The 14,935-nt window shown below is 44.6% G+C and overlaps 1 protein-coding gene across 1 annotated transcript; it reads right to left on the bottom strand.

Moving 5' to 3' along the window:
* Window positions 1-2,284: 2,284 nt before the first annotated feature.
* rest (RE1-silencing transcription factor) lies at window positions 2,285-12,941 on the bottom strand. Its single transcript, XM_083652279.1, has 6 exons — window positions 12,845-12,941; window positions 9,976-10,289; window positions 9,139-9,687; window positions 8,860-9,020; window positions 8,612-8,695; window positions 2,285-7,628 (listed from the first exon to the last, which is right to left on the bottom strand). The coding sequence occupies exons 2-6, from the start codon at window positions 10,236-10,238 to the stop codon at window positions 5,284-5,286; spliced, it is 3,402 nt and encodes a 1,133-aa protein (XP_083508405.1). The 5' UTR covers window positions 10,239-10,289; window positions 12,845-12,941; the 3' UTR covers window positions 2,285-5,283.
* Window positions 12,942-14,935: the final 1,994 nt, after the last annotated feature.

Here is a 14,935-nt window from a genome sequence, read left to right as displayed (position 1 = left end):
ATGACTTCTGAGACTTCTTGCAGATTTACTCTACCAGGTTTGGCAACCATCATGTGGAGTCTGATGATAAAAAATGTAAAAACTGGCTTGTAAATTAGAGAAAATGCTATTTTTGTGTTTTTTTAATCCACCAAACACAACCTGTAGACAAAATGTTTGTCTCTCATCCTTTCACCAAAGACGAGTTTTGTTGCATTCTTGTGTTTGTTTCATCGTCCTGTCTGAGAAGGAACCAGAGAACACAAAAGACAGGAAATGTAAAAGGACATGTTCCATTGCAATTCACCAAACTGGAAAAACAGATGTTCTTGAACCTCATACAACTCCTTTGTGCTTTAGGACATAGAGTTCACATTAATAACGTCCATGAGTTATGTGAAGACATGACAGGGTATGTTGACATATAAATATTTGCTAATAGATGCATTAATTACCGGTAGTTTAATTAATGACCTCAAAAGTCATTACCATGTCTGTTTATGTTTAAAATATCACGCTGATTATGGCGATATGATGCTCCAGTGCCATATTCTGTATATCGCCGTTCAGCCTAAAAATACAGAGATATGATTTTTCGTCCATATTTGCCCAGTCCTAAACCACTACTTGTCGTTAATCGTTTTTTTAGGTTGTGTTGCTACATGTACAGTAAGAGCTAGTGTTTGTTGGAATGAAACTGAGTGACTTATGATATATAATATAAGTGACTTTTCTTTAATAAAATATAATTTTATAAAAAAAAGTCAAAGCTTTATACAAGTCTTTAAAGTGTATTGTTGCACTGAATCCGGAGAGGTTAAAGAAGATGACTTGTGACCAGAAGGTTGCAGGTTTGAACATTGGGAGAACAAATCCCAGTGGAATCAGCAGTCCCAGTGTTCATCAGTATCAGACTGGTTGTACTGGTCGACTTCCAGTATGACTGTGATTGTAAGGCAGATCGGAGCTGGATTAGATCGTCAACTTTCCCTGGATAAACATTAAAAATTTGCGATTTTTAGCGACTGTTTCTTTCCTGATACGATTCAACATGTGATCTGTGGTTCAGGATTCAATCCAGGCAGTCAGGATGTGATGTGTCCAATAAAAGTTCATGGACAACAAAGTCTGACTGTGCAGAATTCTGTATATTTCTGAGAATCAAATCCTTCTAGCGATGCCATTGGCTGCTAGCCTGGGGAACCTGATAAATCTGCGAGCACATTACATTTCCTTGCTGGAGGAGAATCAACGTAGCACTACTCTGCTCCTCCTCTACATGTACTACTCTGCTCCTCCTCTACATGTGCGCTACATACTTAAGACACTTTAGCCTGCAGATCAGGTGTACTGACACACTGACAGCTTGTGAAACTGTGATGGTGAAGAGCCTCATAGTGAAGCAGAATAACATTGAGCTGATATCACCATTCATGTTCCTGACACACCTTCACGTGGTTTTATTATAACTAGGAGCTAGGGCTCTGTCTCTGTCCCACTGATAACATCAGTGATGTCATACATAGACCAGACCTGCACATCCAAAGCGTCAAGGCCGTGCCCCTTTTTGGGGGATAGAAAGAATGAATAGCGTTGTGATGGTATTTTTGCCGTGTTTTTAGCTAGCGTAGACAAAATACCAATTCATTAATTTCGGGTTCAAGTGTTTTTTTTAATTAACGTTTGATAAACATGTCTACTAATTATTTTGCGACCTTGCCCGAACCTGAACGGTCGAGATATATTAATAAGTTAAGGTTGACTGGTCTGTCGTCATGTCCGTTCAGCCTGAGTCAAAGAGGATTTCCGCATTCCCCCAAAAAGTGACTGGTCTGTCGTCATGTCCGTTCAGCCTGAGTCAAAGAGGATTTCCGCATTCCCCCAAAAAGTGGCGCGGTGCAGTTCTGGTCTATAGCCTAGGCATTGTGACATCAGTGATGTCATAAATTCACACACACAACGCTATAGTTCAGTGATGTCGCTGATGAAAGGCTATAGTTCAGTGATGTCACTGATGACATCAGTGACCGATGTCATACATAGGCATTGTGACATCATCAGTGATGTCATAAATTCACACACACAAGGCTAGAGAGACTGAGGGAGAGGGGTGAGAGAGGAAGACATTGTACGCATGCCAATAGGGCAGGCAAGACCACACAGCAGCCGAGCTGCAGCGGGCGAGCCTTGGAATCGGAGATGCCTAGTATTGTACAATCCCATCACTGTTAAAAACCTCCTCTGCCCCCCAGTTCAAACGTTCAGATGTTTCAATGACAGAAAAACACTGGTGGATTTTGGCCATCTTTATTTATCATCTAGTCTAGATGTCATTTTAATTGGGACCTTACACCCTACTTCGTTAGCTGGTGGTTTAGGGAAAACACTGAAGTTAGGTCTGATTACATTACATAAAATAGTTACAGTTTACAGGGGAAATGTGCTATTGCTATTGCTTTACATTACGTCTTTCCATTACTGTATTACAGTGTAATTACACAAACAAACCCTTAAAGTTAAATGACTGAGAAAAATAAAAGATTGCAAACAGGGGAAAACACTGTCAAGTTTCCCTTTCTCTGCAGTTTCATTTGAACTGAAAAACTCTCATTCTGTTCTGTCATTGCTGTGTAATTACAGTAACACAGGAGACGTAACGACCAAAAACACAGAACTAACAAAGCACAAAGTGGACAGAGAAGAGTCAGCAAAAAGACAAATAGTGTAAAAAGTGTCTGTACAGTCAGAAGAAAACGTCGACATCTACATGAGTGCATTTTATACAGGAACTGTGGAGCCGCTCAGCCCCAGATTCACTTTGGCATCAAAACTAACAGACAATATTGCACAGAATTATCTACAGGAAAGGACACCAGTCATTCCATTCATTCCCTCAGTCGCAACTAAGGTTTGATATGACCGATATGGGTGTTCATATTTTTAGCCTGAAGCCTGATGGCCGACAGTAAAAATCTTTGAATTATTCTCAGCAGAGTAAAACTACTTTGAAATAGAACGTGACCGCATCAAAAAACAACAAAAGAGCGTTACTTTACAGAAGAATGATTGTCAAAGGCACAGGAGAATAAAAAAAAAATTAATCATTCATCGTAGAAAATCATCTTTGGACTTGGATGTCACAATTTCTCTTCTTCTCATACCACGGTTTAGACTGAATCCCACGTTAAAAACCCGATATCTTATTTTATGATCCTACAGAAACCTACAGTATAGAAGAGGTGGCAGAAAATCTGATTGGCCTGCTCTCCCAGTATTTTAAATCGTTCAGAAGCTGAGAACCCAGTGAATACAAAATAAAATGTCATATCATGTTCCCAAAAAAAATCCTAGATATGGGATAATGAGCTATGGGATTTTGCAATTTCCAAGATAATCAAAAACCAAGACTGCGTGCATGCCGATATCTGAGAATCTCCAGGGAAATGATAACTCTAGATACGTTTTCTTTGAGCAAGATGATTTTGCCCTCAGACCTGTAAAACTTATTTACAATAGACTAATCTGTGATTCAAAGGTTTCTAGTTATGGTTTGACCCATCTAGGTAAAAAAAAGAAGTCGTCACTATAGCACTTTTCAGACATGCAGTGCACTCCTGAAGATATCAGACATTACTGCCGCGCAAACTGATCTTACCCGCGCGAGCCCCTACTAGTACTAAGTCCGTGTCGCTCGCAGAGCGGTGCATGTTTGAATACTGGGGTTTACTTCTGTTATATTGTTAAATGGCACTTTCACAAAGCATTAATGTTCCCGTGCAATTTCATTTCACGAATGGATAGCTACGTGGCTGCAATATTTGTAAGAGCATTTAAAAACAGAAATTGGTGAGTAACCAGTAAAAGGTCTGCCTTGTATCGTGAAAATGCAAGATGGTAGTGTTGCGTTACATATTGGGAGAGATACCTTTTGTTGGGAGAAATCAATTGAAAATGGGTGAGATATGTTGTGGCTGTAAAAATCGCCTTTCCCAGCGTTTAACATTACCACGAGTCCACAACCACTATTTGGCAGGGCAGGGCGGCAGGCAACTTTTTGATACATCTCGAACGGCTCACTTTTTGGCACATCGCCACCCCACATTTTCTAACCTTTTTCTAACCGTATGGTCAGAATAATGCATTGATTTTTTTTTTTTTTTTCATGGAGTGGAGAATTGCATTCTACATCTCATAATAAGTCTGTCTCGGATAAACCCCACAGCACATGTCATACCCCCCCCCCCCCACCGGGGGATTTCTTCACTTATGAAAACAATGCCTCTTGTATGAAAGGCTAACTCCAGGGAATGTCCAGACCTGATTCAACGGACATGGCCCAGAGTTAATGTCTGAAAGTGGCTTATTTAGGCTAGTCGCCCACTGCTCTCCAAATAGCTGAAATGACAATCTGAGCCAACCAGGAAGTCCAGTCTCTCCTTCCCGAGGCCCATCCACATGCTGAGAAATGTTTTGTGTAAAGCTGTGCAAAGAAAGTGTTGCCTTTCTTCCAGGTTTGTCATATCAGTGTTTTGGAGAGTGCTTATCACTGGGTGAGGGGACGTGCCACCACATGTTGTAATATCCCCACTTCCTACCCGAAAGTTCAACTCTCACCACACTGAAGTGACTCACTCATTTGTCTCGAAAAGAAGACAATAACAGTCTCTCCTTCAACACCGTGGCATGTCCGCTGCAACCGTGACAGTCCTCTGCTGTTAATCCTACAGTATGGCGGCTGGTTTGGAAACCAAATCGAGAAAATGTTTACGCTTTTGGAACTTGAAATGGTTCTCAAAAATGACATTTAAACTGCACACCCTACAGAGACTAGAAAACGTACATTGAAGAAGTATTTTTTCTTTTTTTGGGGGGGGGGTATTGCAGAACTTGATTAACTAAGAGATGAGAGCCTGGACAAACTATTAGACCTCACCAAACATGAACTAGGTATACCAATAACAGCTTTAAAAGCACAATCCATGTCTGAAAGCAGTCTTGTAGGTATTTGTGTTTATATGCGAGAATAGATATTGACAAGAATGAATCAGGTACTTGGAATATTTGATGTTTTCAATGGAGAGGAGTTCCTGACTAAGAGCTTAGCTTGATCTTAGGGTTTAGACCGCCAAGTGGCGGAATTGACCAAGTTTTTTCTGCTTTCAGCAAAAGAGCGCCAAGCGTCATACACAATCTCAATGGTCTCACAGCGGCAGGCACAACCAGAAAATCCTGCAAGTGTCCATGTAGCACTGCTAGCGTGTAGCACTGCTAGCTTAAACAAAAAGTGGCCAGTGGAACAGGGTCTTATTTCTGGCCTTTGGCTGTGTTGTCCATGTAGTAGACGTTGACAAGGTGACGGTTCAGGTGGCGACGGTATTCCACTTCCAGAGGGAACGTGCGGTCGCAGAAGATGCACAGGTGACTCTTGAGCTCGGTCGGTGTTGGAATCTCATCGGTGGGCGTTTCGGGGTCGTTCGCCATCTTCCCCGACCCGGGGCCGGCGCCGTTGAGGCCGGAATCGTCGCTGCCCTCAGAGGCGCTGTCGCTGATGTCACTTCCCCCTTCGTGGCTGCTGTGGATGCCCTCGTCATCCTCCATGTCAGCGGGTTTGCCGCGCTGGCCGGGGAGGAGCTCCAGAGGGGGCGAGGCGGGCTTGGCGAATGTTGGAGGAGGGCAGTCTTCCACAGGAGGAGGGCAGTCTTCCACTTCCACAGGAGGAGGGCAGTCTTCCACAGGAGGAGGGCAGTCTTCCACTTCCACAGGAGGAGGGCAGGCTTCCACAAGAGGGCAGTCTTCCACAGGAGGAGAGCAGTCTTCCACAGGAGGAGAGCAGTCTTCCACATGAGGAGGACAGTCTTCCACAGGAGGAGAGCAGTCTTCCACATGAGGAGGACAGTCTTCCACAGGATGAGAGCAGTCTTCCACTTCCACAGGAGAGCAGTCTTCCACAGGAGGAGAGCAGTCTTCCACAGGAGACACCGGTGTCTCCTCGCCCGAGCTGCAGCTTTGCGACGGAGTAGTCTTCTCCAATTGGTCAGAAGTCTTCTCTGGCGTTAGTGGGGTCAGTTCATCTTTGGGGACATTTCGCTTCGCGGGGTGTTCTGCAGGACCTTGCTTGATGCTTGTGTTTTCTCTTGGGTTGTTCGCCTGAGTAGGCACATCATGAGGCTCTGTGGATGGACTCTGGGTGTCTTTAACAGGACTTGAAGCCTCCTGAGGCTCTGCGGATGGACTCTGGGTGTCTTTAACAGGATTTGAAGCTTTATCACTGACCAAACTTGTCTTGTCTTTAGCCGTAGCCACAATTTCTTGAAGGCCTGTGGGTTTCTTGTTGCTTTTCTTTGTCTTCTTCTGCTTTACAGGGGCAGGCAGTGTCTTGTCGGTGTCCGTCTGCGGGGCTGGACACGGCTCAGGCGCCTCATTAATGTCCTCCGAACTGCTAGGTTTTGACTGCAGCTTCTCAGCAGCCTTGGTTTTCAAACGCTTGGGCTTCCTGGTGGTACAAGTCTCATCAGATGATGGCTTCGTTGACAGATCCAAGGCCTCCACTGCTTTTGCTTTTCTCTTCACAGCCTTCGTCTTGCCCACCTTATCCTTTTGAGTTTTCTCTGGACCGCTTTGTCTTGGTGGAGCTTCTTCAACGTGTTCAGTAGCTTTCTCTGATTTCTTTGATCCGGCCTTCCTCGGCTTGTTAAGGCTTTTGTTCTCCTTCCCAATACTCTGGTTCTTCAACTGTTCTCTCTCCTTCTCAAGCGGCTCCTTTTCTTCCCGTTTCTCTTTCTCCATTTTCTCTTTCACTGTTCTCTCTTTTTCAGATCTCTGTTGGCCAGATCTCTCTGTCTCCATTTGGTCTTTTTGCAAACTTTCCTGCCGAGTTTGTCCCACAGATTTGGTTCTTTCTGCTTGGTCCTGGACAGCTATTTTCTCCACAGGCTGCCTCTTGACACGCCTCTTTACCTTGTCTGTGCTCACAGTAGGTGTTACCGGCTCAACCTGGCTGTCTTTTACAGTTGCGTTCTTGTGAATATTCTCATTGACCTTCTCAATCTGCTTTTGCCTTGTTGTGACCTTTTTCTCCGCCTTGTCTTTCACCTTGGGCGCTTTCTCTTTGTCAGAAGTTACCTCACATTTCTTCTGAGCCATGTCAGGTATTTCCCTCTCCACAGGTTGGGCAGCGCTGGGTTTGCTCCTGTTCTTGACTGACAGATTGATAGGACTTGACTGTTTATCGACAGACTCTGGTTCCTCCACGTCTTCGTCCATGTTGTCCTCCTCACAGCTGGATGAGTCGTCAAACTTGCTCATGTTCGAGTCGGTGCCTTCCTTGGTCTCGGCACCGGGTTTCTTGACGCGGAGTTTCACCTTGGACACGTCGATGGCGATGTCGCACCCCGAGTGCCGGGACTTGATGTGGTACTGCAGGTTGCATTTCTTGGAGGCGGCGTACTTGCAGAGAGGGCAGAGGAACTGGCGGGGGTTGAGGTGGAGCTCCACGTGCTTCTTGTAGTTGCTGCGGTCGGCGGTCTTGTACTTGCAGTAGGGACAGGCGAGAGGCTTGGGGCCGTTGTGGACCTGCCTGGCGTGGCGGGTCACCTCGTGTTGGTTCGCCGCCAGGTAGTTGCAGGTCTCGCATTTGAAGGGCCTCTCACCTGTACAGAGACGGTGGGATGGAGTCAGTACAGTGATATGGTGTATTGGATGGTCTGGCACTATATAATTAATTAATAGTCCTTACACACTTCCCATTTCATAACTCTTTGTTGAATGCTCCCAACAACTTTAGTTAAACTGACAACATTTCGATCTCCAGTGGGATATTCATATCCGGGTATCTTTTACCCGATGAAGATCCCACTGGTGATTAAAACACTGTGAATATTGTTAGGGTTAGAGTTACCTAAACTAAACTGTTGGGGGCATTCAACGACCGTGGCGGGCCATTTTCTCTAGCCATTTATTTCTTCTCAACTACATAATTACATACATACATTTAGGACAATGCATTTCATGCAGGGACAAAAAGGACATGAAGACAAAACGACACAGCAAGTCACAGCATGTAATTCTACTGCAAACCACTTTACCATACTTATCCCCCACCAACTGCTCCAGCGAGTGCAACAAAGGACACAGAAGTTGATTGTGTAAGTGGGTGGTAGGCATTAGGCAACACATAGACCCACAATAATGTAACTGTCAACAGTGATGTCATTCTTCTATCAGAAGCCTACAACTACTGCTGCTGCTGCTGCTAGTGCTTCTACTACTACTTCGTAACTCCACTTGGTTTTATCTTCCAGTTACAATGTTTTATCCACAGTATATGTTGGCGGTTGGCTGCTGCTACCAACTGTGTAAATATGAACTACACGAGTCGTAAAACGTAACCGAATTACACATAACGGTTTTCCCGGAAGAGTGGCAATAAAATCCGCTCTATTCCAGCAATGTTATTTCCACCTCATCGATATCACTGAAAGATTAGGATTGATAAATACATTGTTTAGAAGATATACTATTCTATACAAATCAATCAGCAACTACAAGGATTTTTTTTCTTTTCTTTCAAAATGTATGCATTATTAGGTCATCAATATGCATTATTAGGTAATCAATATGGACTACTACTGACCAGAGTGTGTCCTCATGTGCCGGGTCAGATGGGTTTTCTGGGAGCTGGAGTAGTTGCAGTAAGCGCACAGGAAAGGACGCACTCCTGCAACAGATAACACATTAACAGTTATTATCAGATTTTGAGATTTCGGTCAATACTTTTCAAAATGAAAGATACAAAAAGCAGCGCTCAGCAATGGAAAAATAAGATAAGATAAGATAGCACTTTATTAACCGCCTTCGGGGAAATGCAGGCTCTCGACCTACCGGTGTGCGTTCGGATGTGTTGGATGTAGTTGCTCTTGCGGTCGGAGAAGTAGCAGCACTGGTCGCAGGTGTGCAGCTTACTGGGGAAGTGGTTCCTCAGGTGTTTCCTCCAGTGGTACTGACTGACCGTGGTGTAGGGACACAGTGTGCACTTAAACACCCTGCAGGGAGACACATCAGCATGGAAGTCATTTGATCAATGAGGTAGAATTAATGATTCATCAATAGGGGGGTGGTGGGGTCAATACACTGATGAGTTTTGGGCTTGGCACTGCCTACCTGTGGTCCTCGCCCTCCTTGCTGTGGTGCTTGAGGTGAGCGATGTAATGGTCGTATCGGTTGGTGTTGTAGCCGCAGCGCTCGCACCGGATCACCCCTTTGTTGTCGCCCGCGCCCTCCCCGCCGCTCTCGTCGCCCGCCTGGGACTCGCCCGCTTCCGCCTCCTTGGCCTTGTTCTTGGCCTCCAGCCGGTTCACCACCATGATCTTGGTCATAGCGTGGGTACGCAGGTGCTCCACAAACTCCTCCTCGTTCTGGGCCTTGTAGTTGCAGGGCTTACAGTGGAAAAGCTTCTTCTTCCTGGCAGCACCCTCCACCACTGTGGCGGGGGCCACTTTACGCTTGGTGCCCGGCGGAGGCATTTCGGGGCTGGCGGCGGGGGAGGGGCGGGGTTCCGAGGGGCGGGACAGGTCTTCGGCGTGGTCGTTCCCGTCGTCTTCCTCCTCGTCCGTGTTGTGTCCTACGACCACGGTACGGATGCCCGGGCCCGGGGACTCTGCATATTCTACGATGCAGACCTCTCTGTGGTTCTGGTTGTCGTAGCTGTACCTGACGAAGGAGACAACCGTTTTTTTTTTAGCCACGTTCATTCGGTCATAATTATCCCAAAAATTGACAACTCGGGCTTCTTCTTGGTGCTGGCTAAATACACAAGACGCAAAGTTGGGAATTAGTAAGAGATTAGGTTTGCCGCACACTAAAAACTGAGAGCGATTTGTCTTAGCTCGACCATGATATAATCCTTTCAGTAAGATTTGTCTTAGCTCATCCATTTATAATCATTTCAGTAAGCAGGGGTGCAGGAGAGCCACAAAGGGAATTTCCGACAGTGAATACCTGATGATGCTGTCGTCTTCGCTGTCAGAGTAGCTGCTGCATCCCACCGTCGTCAGCTCCATCATCTCCTTCTCGTCCGCCACGCTGATGGCGTCGCAGCCGCCGCCCTCTGCCGCCGCCACGTTGGCCAGCATCACCAGCTGGGGCGCCACCGGCAGGGTGCTCCTGGACAGCTCGCCCGCGCCACCCAGGCTCTGCGCATCCTCCATCAGGGACATGCCGACGGGGAACATCTCCACGGAGAACATCGTCTGGGCAGCCATGACAGGTTCGGTGCTCCTCTGGACGGGTTCAGCAGTGTTGGGCCGCCGCAGCTGCAGGGTCACGAGGACGGAGGAGGTGGAAAAGAAAGCTATAGTTATGATATGATGATAACCAAGAGGCAGAGGTGAAGTGAAGACAGGACTAAAAACTACAGCTGCACAAAACTGACAAATGATCATACTCGTGCTGCACGATGATATCCGCATGTCTTCAGGTAGCCGGCCAATAAAGGCTTTAAAATGAAATATCGGCATCGGCGCGAAACTAACGTTTCTGCTGTTATGGCAGGCCGCTAAAACTATGCTTTAATTATGCCCAAAGTGTGTAAATAAAAATATGGTATGTTTTGTTTTGTTTTGTAAGTTGAAGGAGTTTTCTTATTTTGCTCAGTGAATGTGTACATTTTGAAAAGCATTGTATTTACCGGTATATGTCTGCATCTGCCAGTGGGCCTGGGCCATCACAATAAAAGTGGGCATAATATTATGTTAATTCCACTACAGGGGAAACTTGGATGTTCTCATAAATTAGGTGGAAAACAATGTGCGCATATATCTGTATCAGCCAAAAGAGTTGGAAAATATCTGCATATCGGTTATCGGCAAAAGATCCACTGTGATTATTACTGTATGTTGCAATACAATAGACAACAAGAAACCTTTTTCTTTTCTTTTTTCGACCAGTTCTGCTTTCATTTAGACAGTCACAATACAGAGAGACAGGAAAGACAGGTCAGAGAGCGGGAATTACATGCAGCAATGTTTCAATACAGTGAAAGGTGTATGAGAGTTGGTGGGTGGTATCTTGTTGGAACATATCCCATCTTTTTCTTTCAGCAATACACAAAAAACTAAGTCTCACAACGTGTATTTCTGGTCACATGGAACAACTAAAATGGTGGTTTCATTATAACCACAGGCCTGCATCCTGTCAGCTTCGTGTTGGTCGACGATTTTGAAACAGCACCACACCTCAGTCAACAGCGCCCAAACATGCAGTGAGACTGAGAGCCAAGTCCATTCATTCCTCTAAAGACAAAGTTAACTCAATTCTACTTCCAAGTATTATCAGGAAATTAAACACGGCTCTTAAAGAACACGCATTTCCAGATAATATATCACTTTGCACACGTTAACAGCAAAATTATGGGAATAAACATTGTTTTCTCCATTAACAAGATAGAGCAGAGGACACAAAAAAAATAAAAAATAAAAGATCAAATATAAAAAGTCCAAAGAGAGGAATTGTTACTTCAGTCATACTAATAAACATATTGTTTGCGACTTTCTCCAAAGTTGTAGCTGTTAAATTGTATCAAAAGGGGTGTGGGGTGGGCTACAAGTGAGGTTGGAATATGGGGTTTATTTAATAATTATTAAAAGGTCAGATTATGATATCTATATTTCTGACTGTTGCCTACTACTGAGTCAACCTAAAGTAACTTCCATTAGATGCCAACAGGCCTGCATCAAACGCCTCTGGCCAGACTCAGAGATGTTTGTCGGCCATTTTGAAACAGCACCACAGCTCAGTCGACAGCGCCCAGATATGAAAGCCAAGAACATTCCTCTAAAAACGCCCAGAGGGCACACAAAGTTACACAAAGTCACGTCAAAAGACGGTAAACATTGGACTAGCATCTTTTCAGAGTGGATGAGTTGAGACGTGACAAAATAACACTTTGCCGTGCACGGCAGCGGTTTGAAAACGAGCTCAAACGTTACCGGATGAAAATAAACTGAATGTAACTTTTAGCAAACTGCCTTCGAGTGGTTTTCTATAGTGTAAACGCAGATTAAAGAATATTCGTCTTTCACGTATGTGCTCACATTTAGGCTATGTTTGGGGAACCAAAGGCCAATTGGGGGAAACAACAACTTATCCAATAGCAACGTGGCGAAAAACTATTTTCAAAATCAAAAGTCACTTAATCGTTAGGCCTCTTTTAAGCCAAGTTACAAACAGACTCAAAGCTTGGAAATCAACATGGAGTCTGCAGGTTGCAACAAGTTGACTTCCAGGACTGTTTTGTGACCTTTTCTTGCCACTAAAAATGAACCAGACAAGAAAAAACAAACAAAATAACAAGATAGATATTTAAGTGTCTGTCACGGTGATTTCGCGCTGGTAAAGTGCTGCACCAGGGGGGTAAAGACTGTGAAACTGTATAACTGTAGTTGATCACGTTGAAGGAATTGTAGACTAATTTCTACTAACTAGCTTGGTGACTCTAAACAGTGTGGCTGTTTGAGACTTGGCAGACAGCCTGCAGAAAACTAACTTTCAGGAAGTAGAGCACGATACTTTTAGTTTGCGCTTCCAACTTGTTGTCGATACACGGGGATCGTATCTATTCTTGTTTTGATCCGTTTGTATCGAGCTGAAGTGCACTTTTAGCAGTGTAAACGTTGGATCTGTATGGGTGGAGTGTTAGCCATGGTGCTGATCAGCCCTGGACAGCGCCTGCCTTCTTCCTCCACCCCCACTCTGCCTGACTCCATTTTCCACAAACTGCTCTCCAAACTTCACTCGCTCTCGTCCGATCAAACAACAACAAAGCACTTTCACGGTTCATATCACTTGCTGCTGTAAACAGACAACTCACCGAGCGGTTAGATCCAAACTTGCGGAATGTTTTGCGTCTTTTCTGCGTCTTTTCAACGGAACAGCGCAGAAAGAAAGTGTGGAGAGAAGTTTCCGCACATTCCAACACACCGTGCGACGTACAGAGGTGGTGACGTCAGCACGTCAGCAACGGCTTCATCATCGATTCGGGGGTGGGGGGTGGGGGTGTGGTGGGAGGTAGCTCGCCCAGCTGGCCCTGCAGCTCGCATATGCCGCTCGGCCAGCTGCGCGGCCTCGCCCTGGCTGCTCCTTGATGGCAGACTTCAGGGATGCTGGATCACATATCCTGGAGCTGGCAACATACAGCTGTCCATGGCTGAAGAGACCCCCACTTCTTTTTTGTGACATCACTGATCACTGATGATGTCACAGTGGGATTTATGACATCACTGATGATGTCACACACCATTGGGATTTATGACATCACTGATGATGTCACCGTGGGATTTATGACATCACTGATTATGTCACAGTTGGATATATGACATCACAGTGGGACACACAGAGAGACAGAGAAACAGACAGAGCCCTAGCTCCCATTTATATACTGATGATGTTGATGATAGGATACATCCATCCATGGTTTTATTGCATATTTTATTCACACCAAATGCTATTTGCATGGGTGGGGCTCTTTGTCTCACACACGCACGTACACCTCGGTTGGTCATTTCACCTAAGGGTGCATTGATGACAGAGCTTAATTCAGTCTTTTTAAAAAGCTTGTCTTCAATGCTGGACTTGACTTTGACTTGAGATCTTGCATTTAATGAAAGGGAAAGTGATTTAATGACTGAATTTAAATTCTGATTTCTGAATTTGTAAGGAACTCGGCATCTCGCTCGCTATGCACGCCCTATTCCTAGGCTCGCCCATTGTGCGGCCTCGCCCGCCATGCAGCTCGCTGAGCTGGCCTTCGCATACGCAGCTCGCCCGCTGTGCGGCCTCGCCTGCCCTATTGGCACGCACAGTCTCCCTCTCTCTCCCTCAGTCTCTCCTCTCCCCTCTCAGTCTCTCTCCCTCTCCTCTCTCTCCCCCTCTCCTGTCTCTCCCTTTCCATCAGTCTCTCTCTTGTGTGTGTGTCACTGATGACATCATCAGTGATGTCACAATGCCTATGTATGACATCACTGATGACATCATCACTAAACTATAGCCTCAGCCTTTAGCCTAAGGCTGATTGCCCTAATGCCCTTAGAGCAATTAATCTGCCATAATTAAAAATTCTGGCTCCGTCAGGTCACCCGCACGGGTGCTCTTTACACCCCCTGAAAGTTTCAGCCCGATCACACGTAAAACGGCATAGCTGTGGCCGGACAAAATTCTTGAAACAAAGAAACAGAGTTCACATTGCCAAATGTATAGATAGAGATAGATAGATAGATAGATAGATAGATAGATAGATAGATAGATAGATAGATAGATAGATAGATAGATAGATGTGAATTTATTGAAGTTTAAACTTATTTTTTCTTCATTGAAACTGATTATAGAAATCATCTCGATGCTCTTACCAAATGTTTTATCCTAACCGTTTTGCATTGAAAAGTCCTAGATATTTCGTTTTCTTTGATACAGTAGGCTACTCTTGATGTGTTCTGACTTTATTTTTCACTGTTCTACATTAGACTTGAGACTTGCCATTAATGACATGACTTGGCAGAATCAGAATTTTGACTTGAGACTTTAAATGAGACTTGAGACTGACTTGGGACTTGAGCAAAGTTGAGAGAAGTAGGACCGAAAATACAATACACAAGCCATTATAGTTTATATGTTTTCTCACCACGCGGGGGCGCTGCAGCTTCATCTGTCATTAACACACTCCATGTTGGATGTTGCTCTTTACATGTAGGCAAATTCGCTTTCTTCTTCTACTTGTCAGAATGAGGAATTCGCTTTCTTCTTCTACTTGTCAGAATGATTAGCAGTGAAGATAACACTCAGTCCAGCACACCGGTCATATATATATATATATATATATATATATATATATATATATATATATATATATATATATATATATATATATATATATATATATATATATATATATATATATATATATATA

Source organism: Poromitra crassiceps, assembly GCF_964638095.1.
Source record: "Poromitra crassiceps genome assembly, chromosome: 15".
Classification (NCBI taxonomy): Eukaryota; Metazoa; Chordata; class Actinopteri; order Beryciformes; family Melamphaidae; genus Poromitra; species Poromitra crassiceps.
The sequence above is the reverse complement of the archived record's forward strand: the minus strand, read 5'-3'. Positions and strand labels throughout refer to the sequence as shown.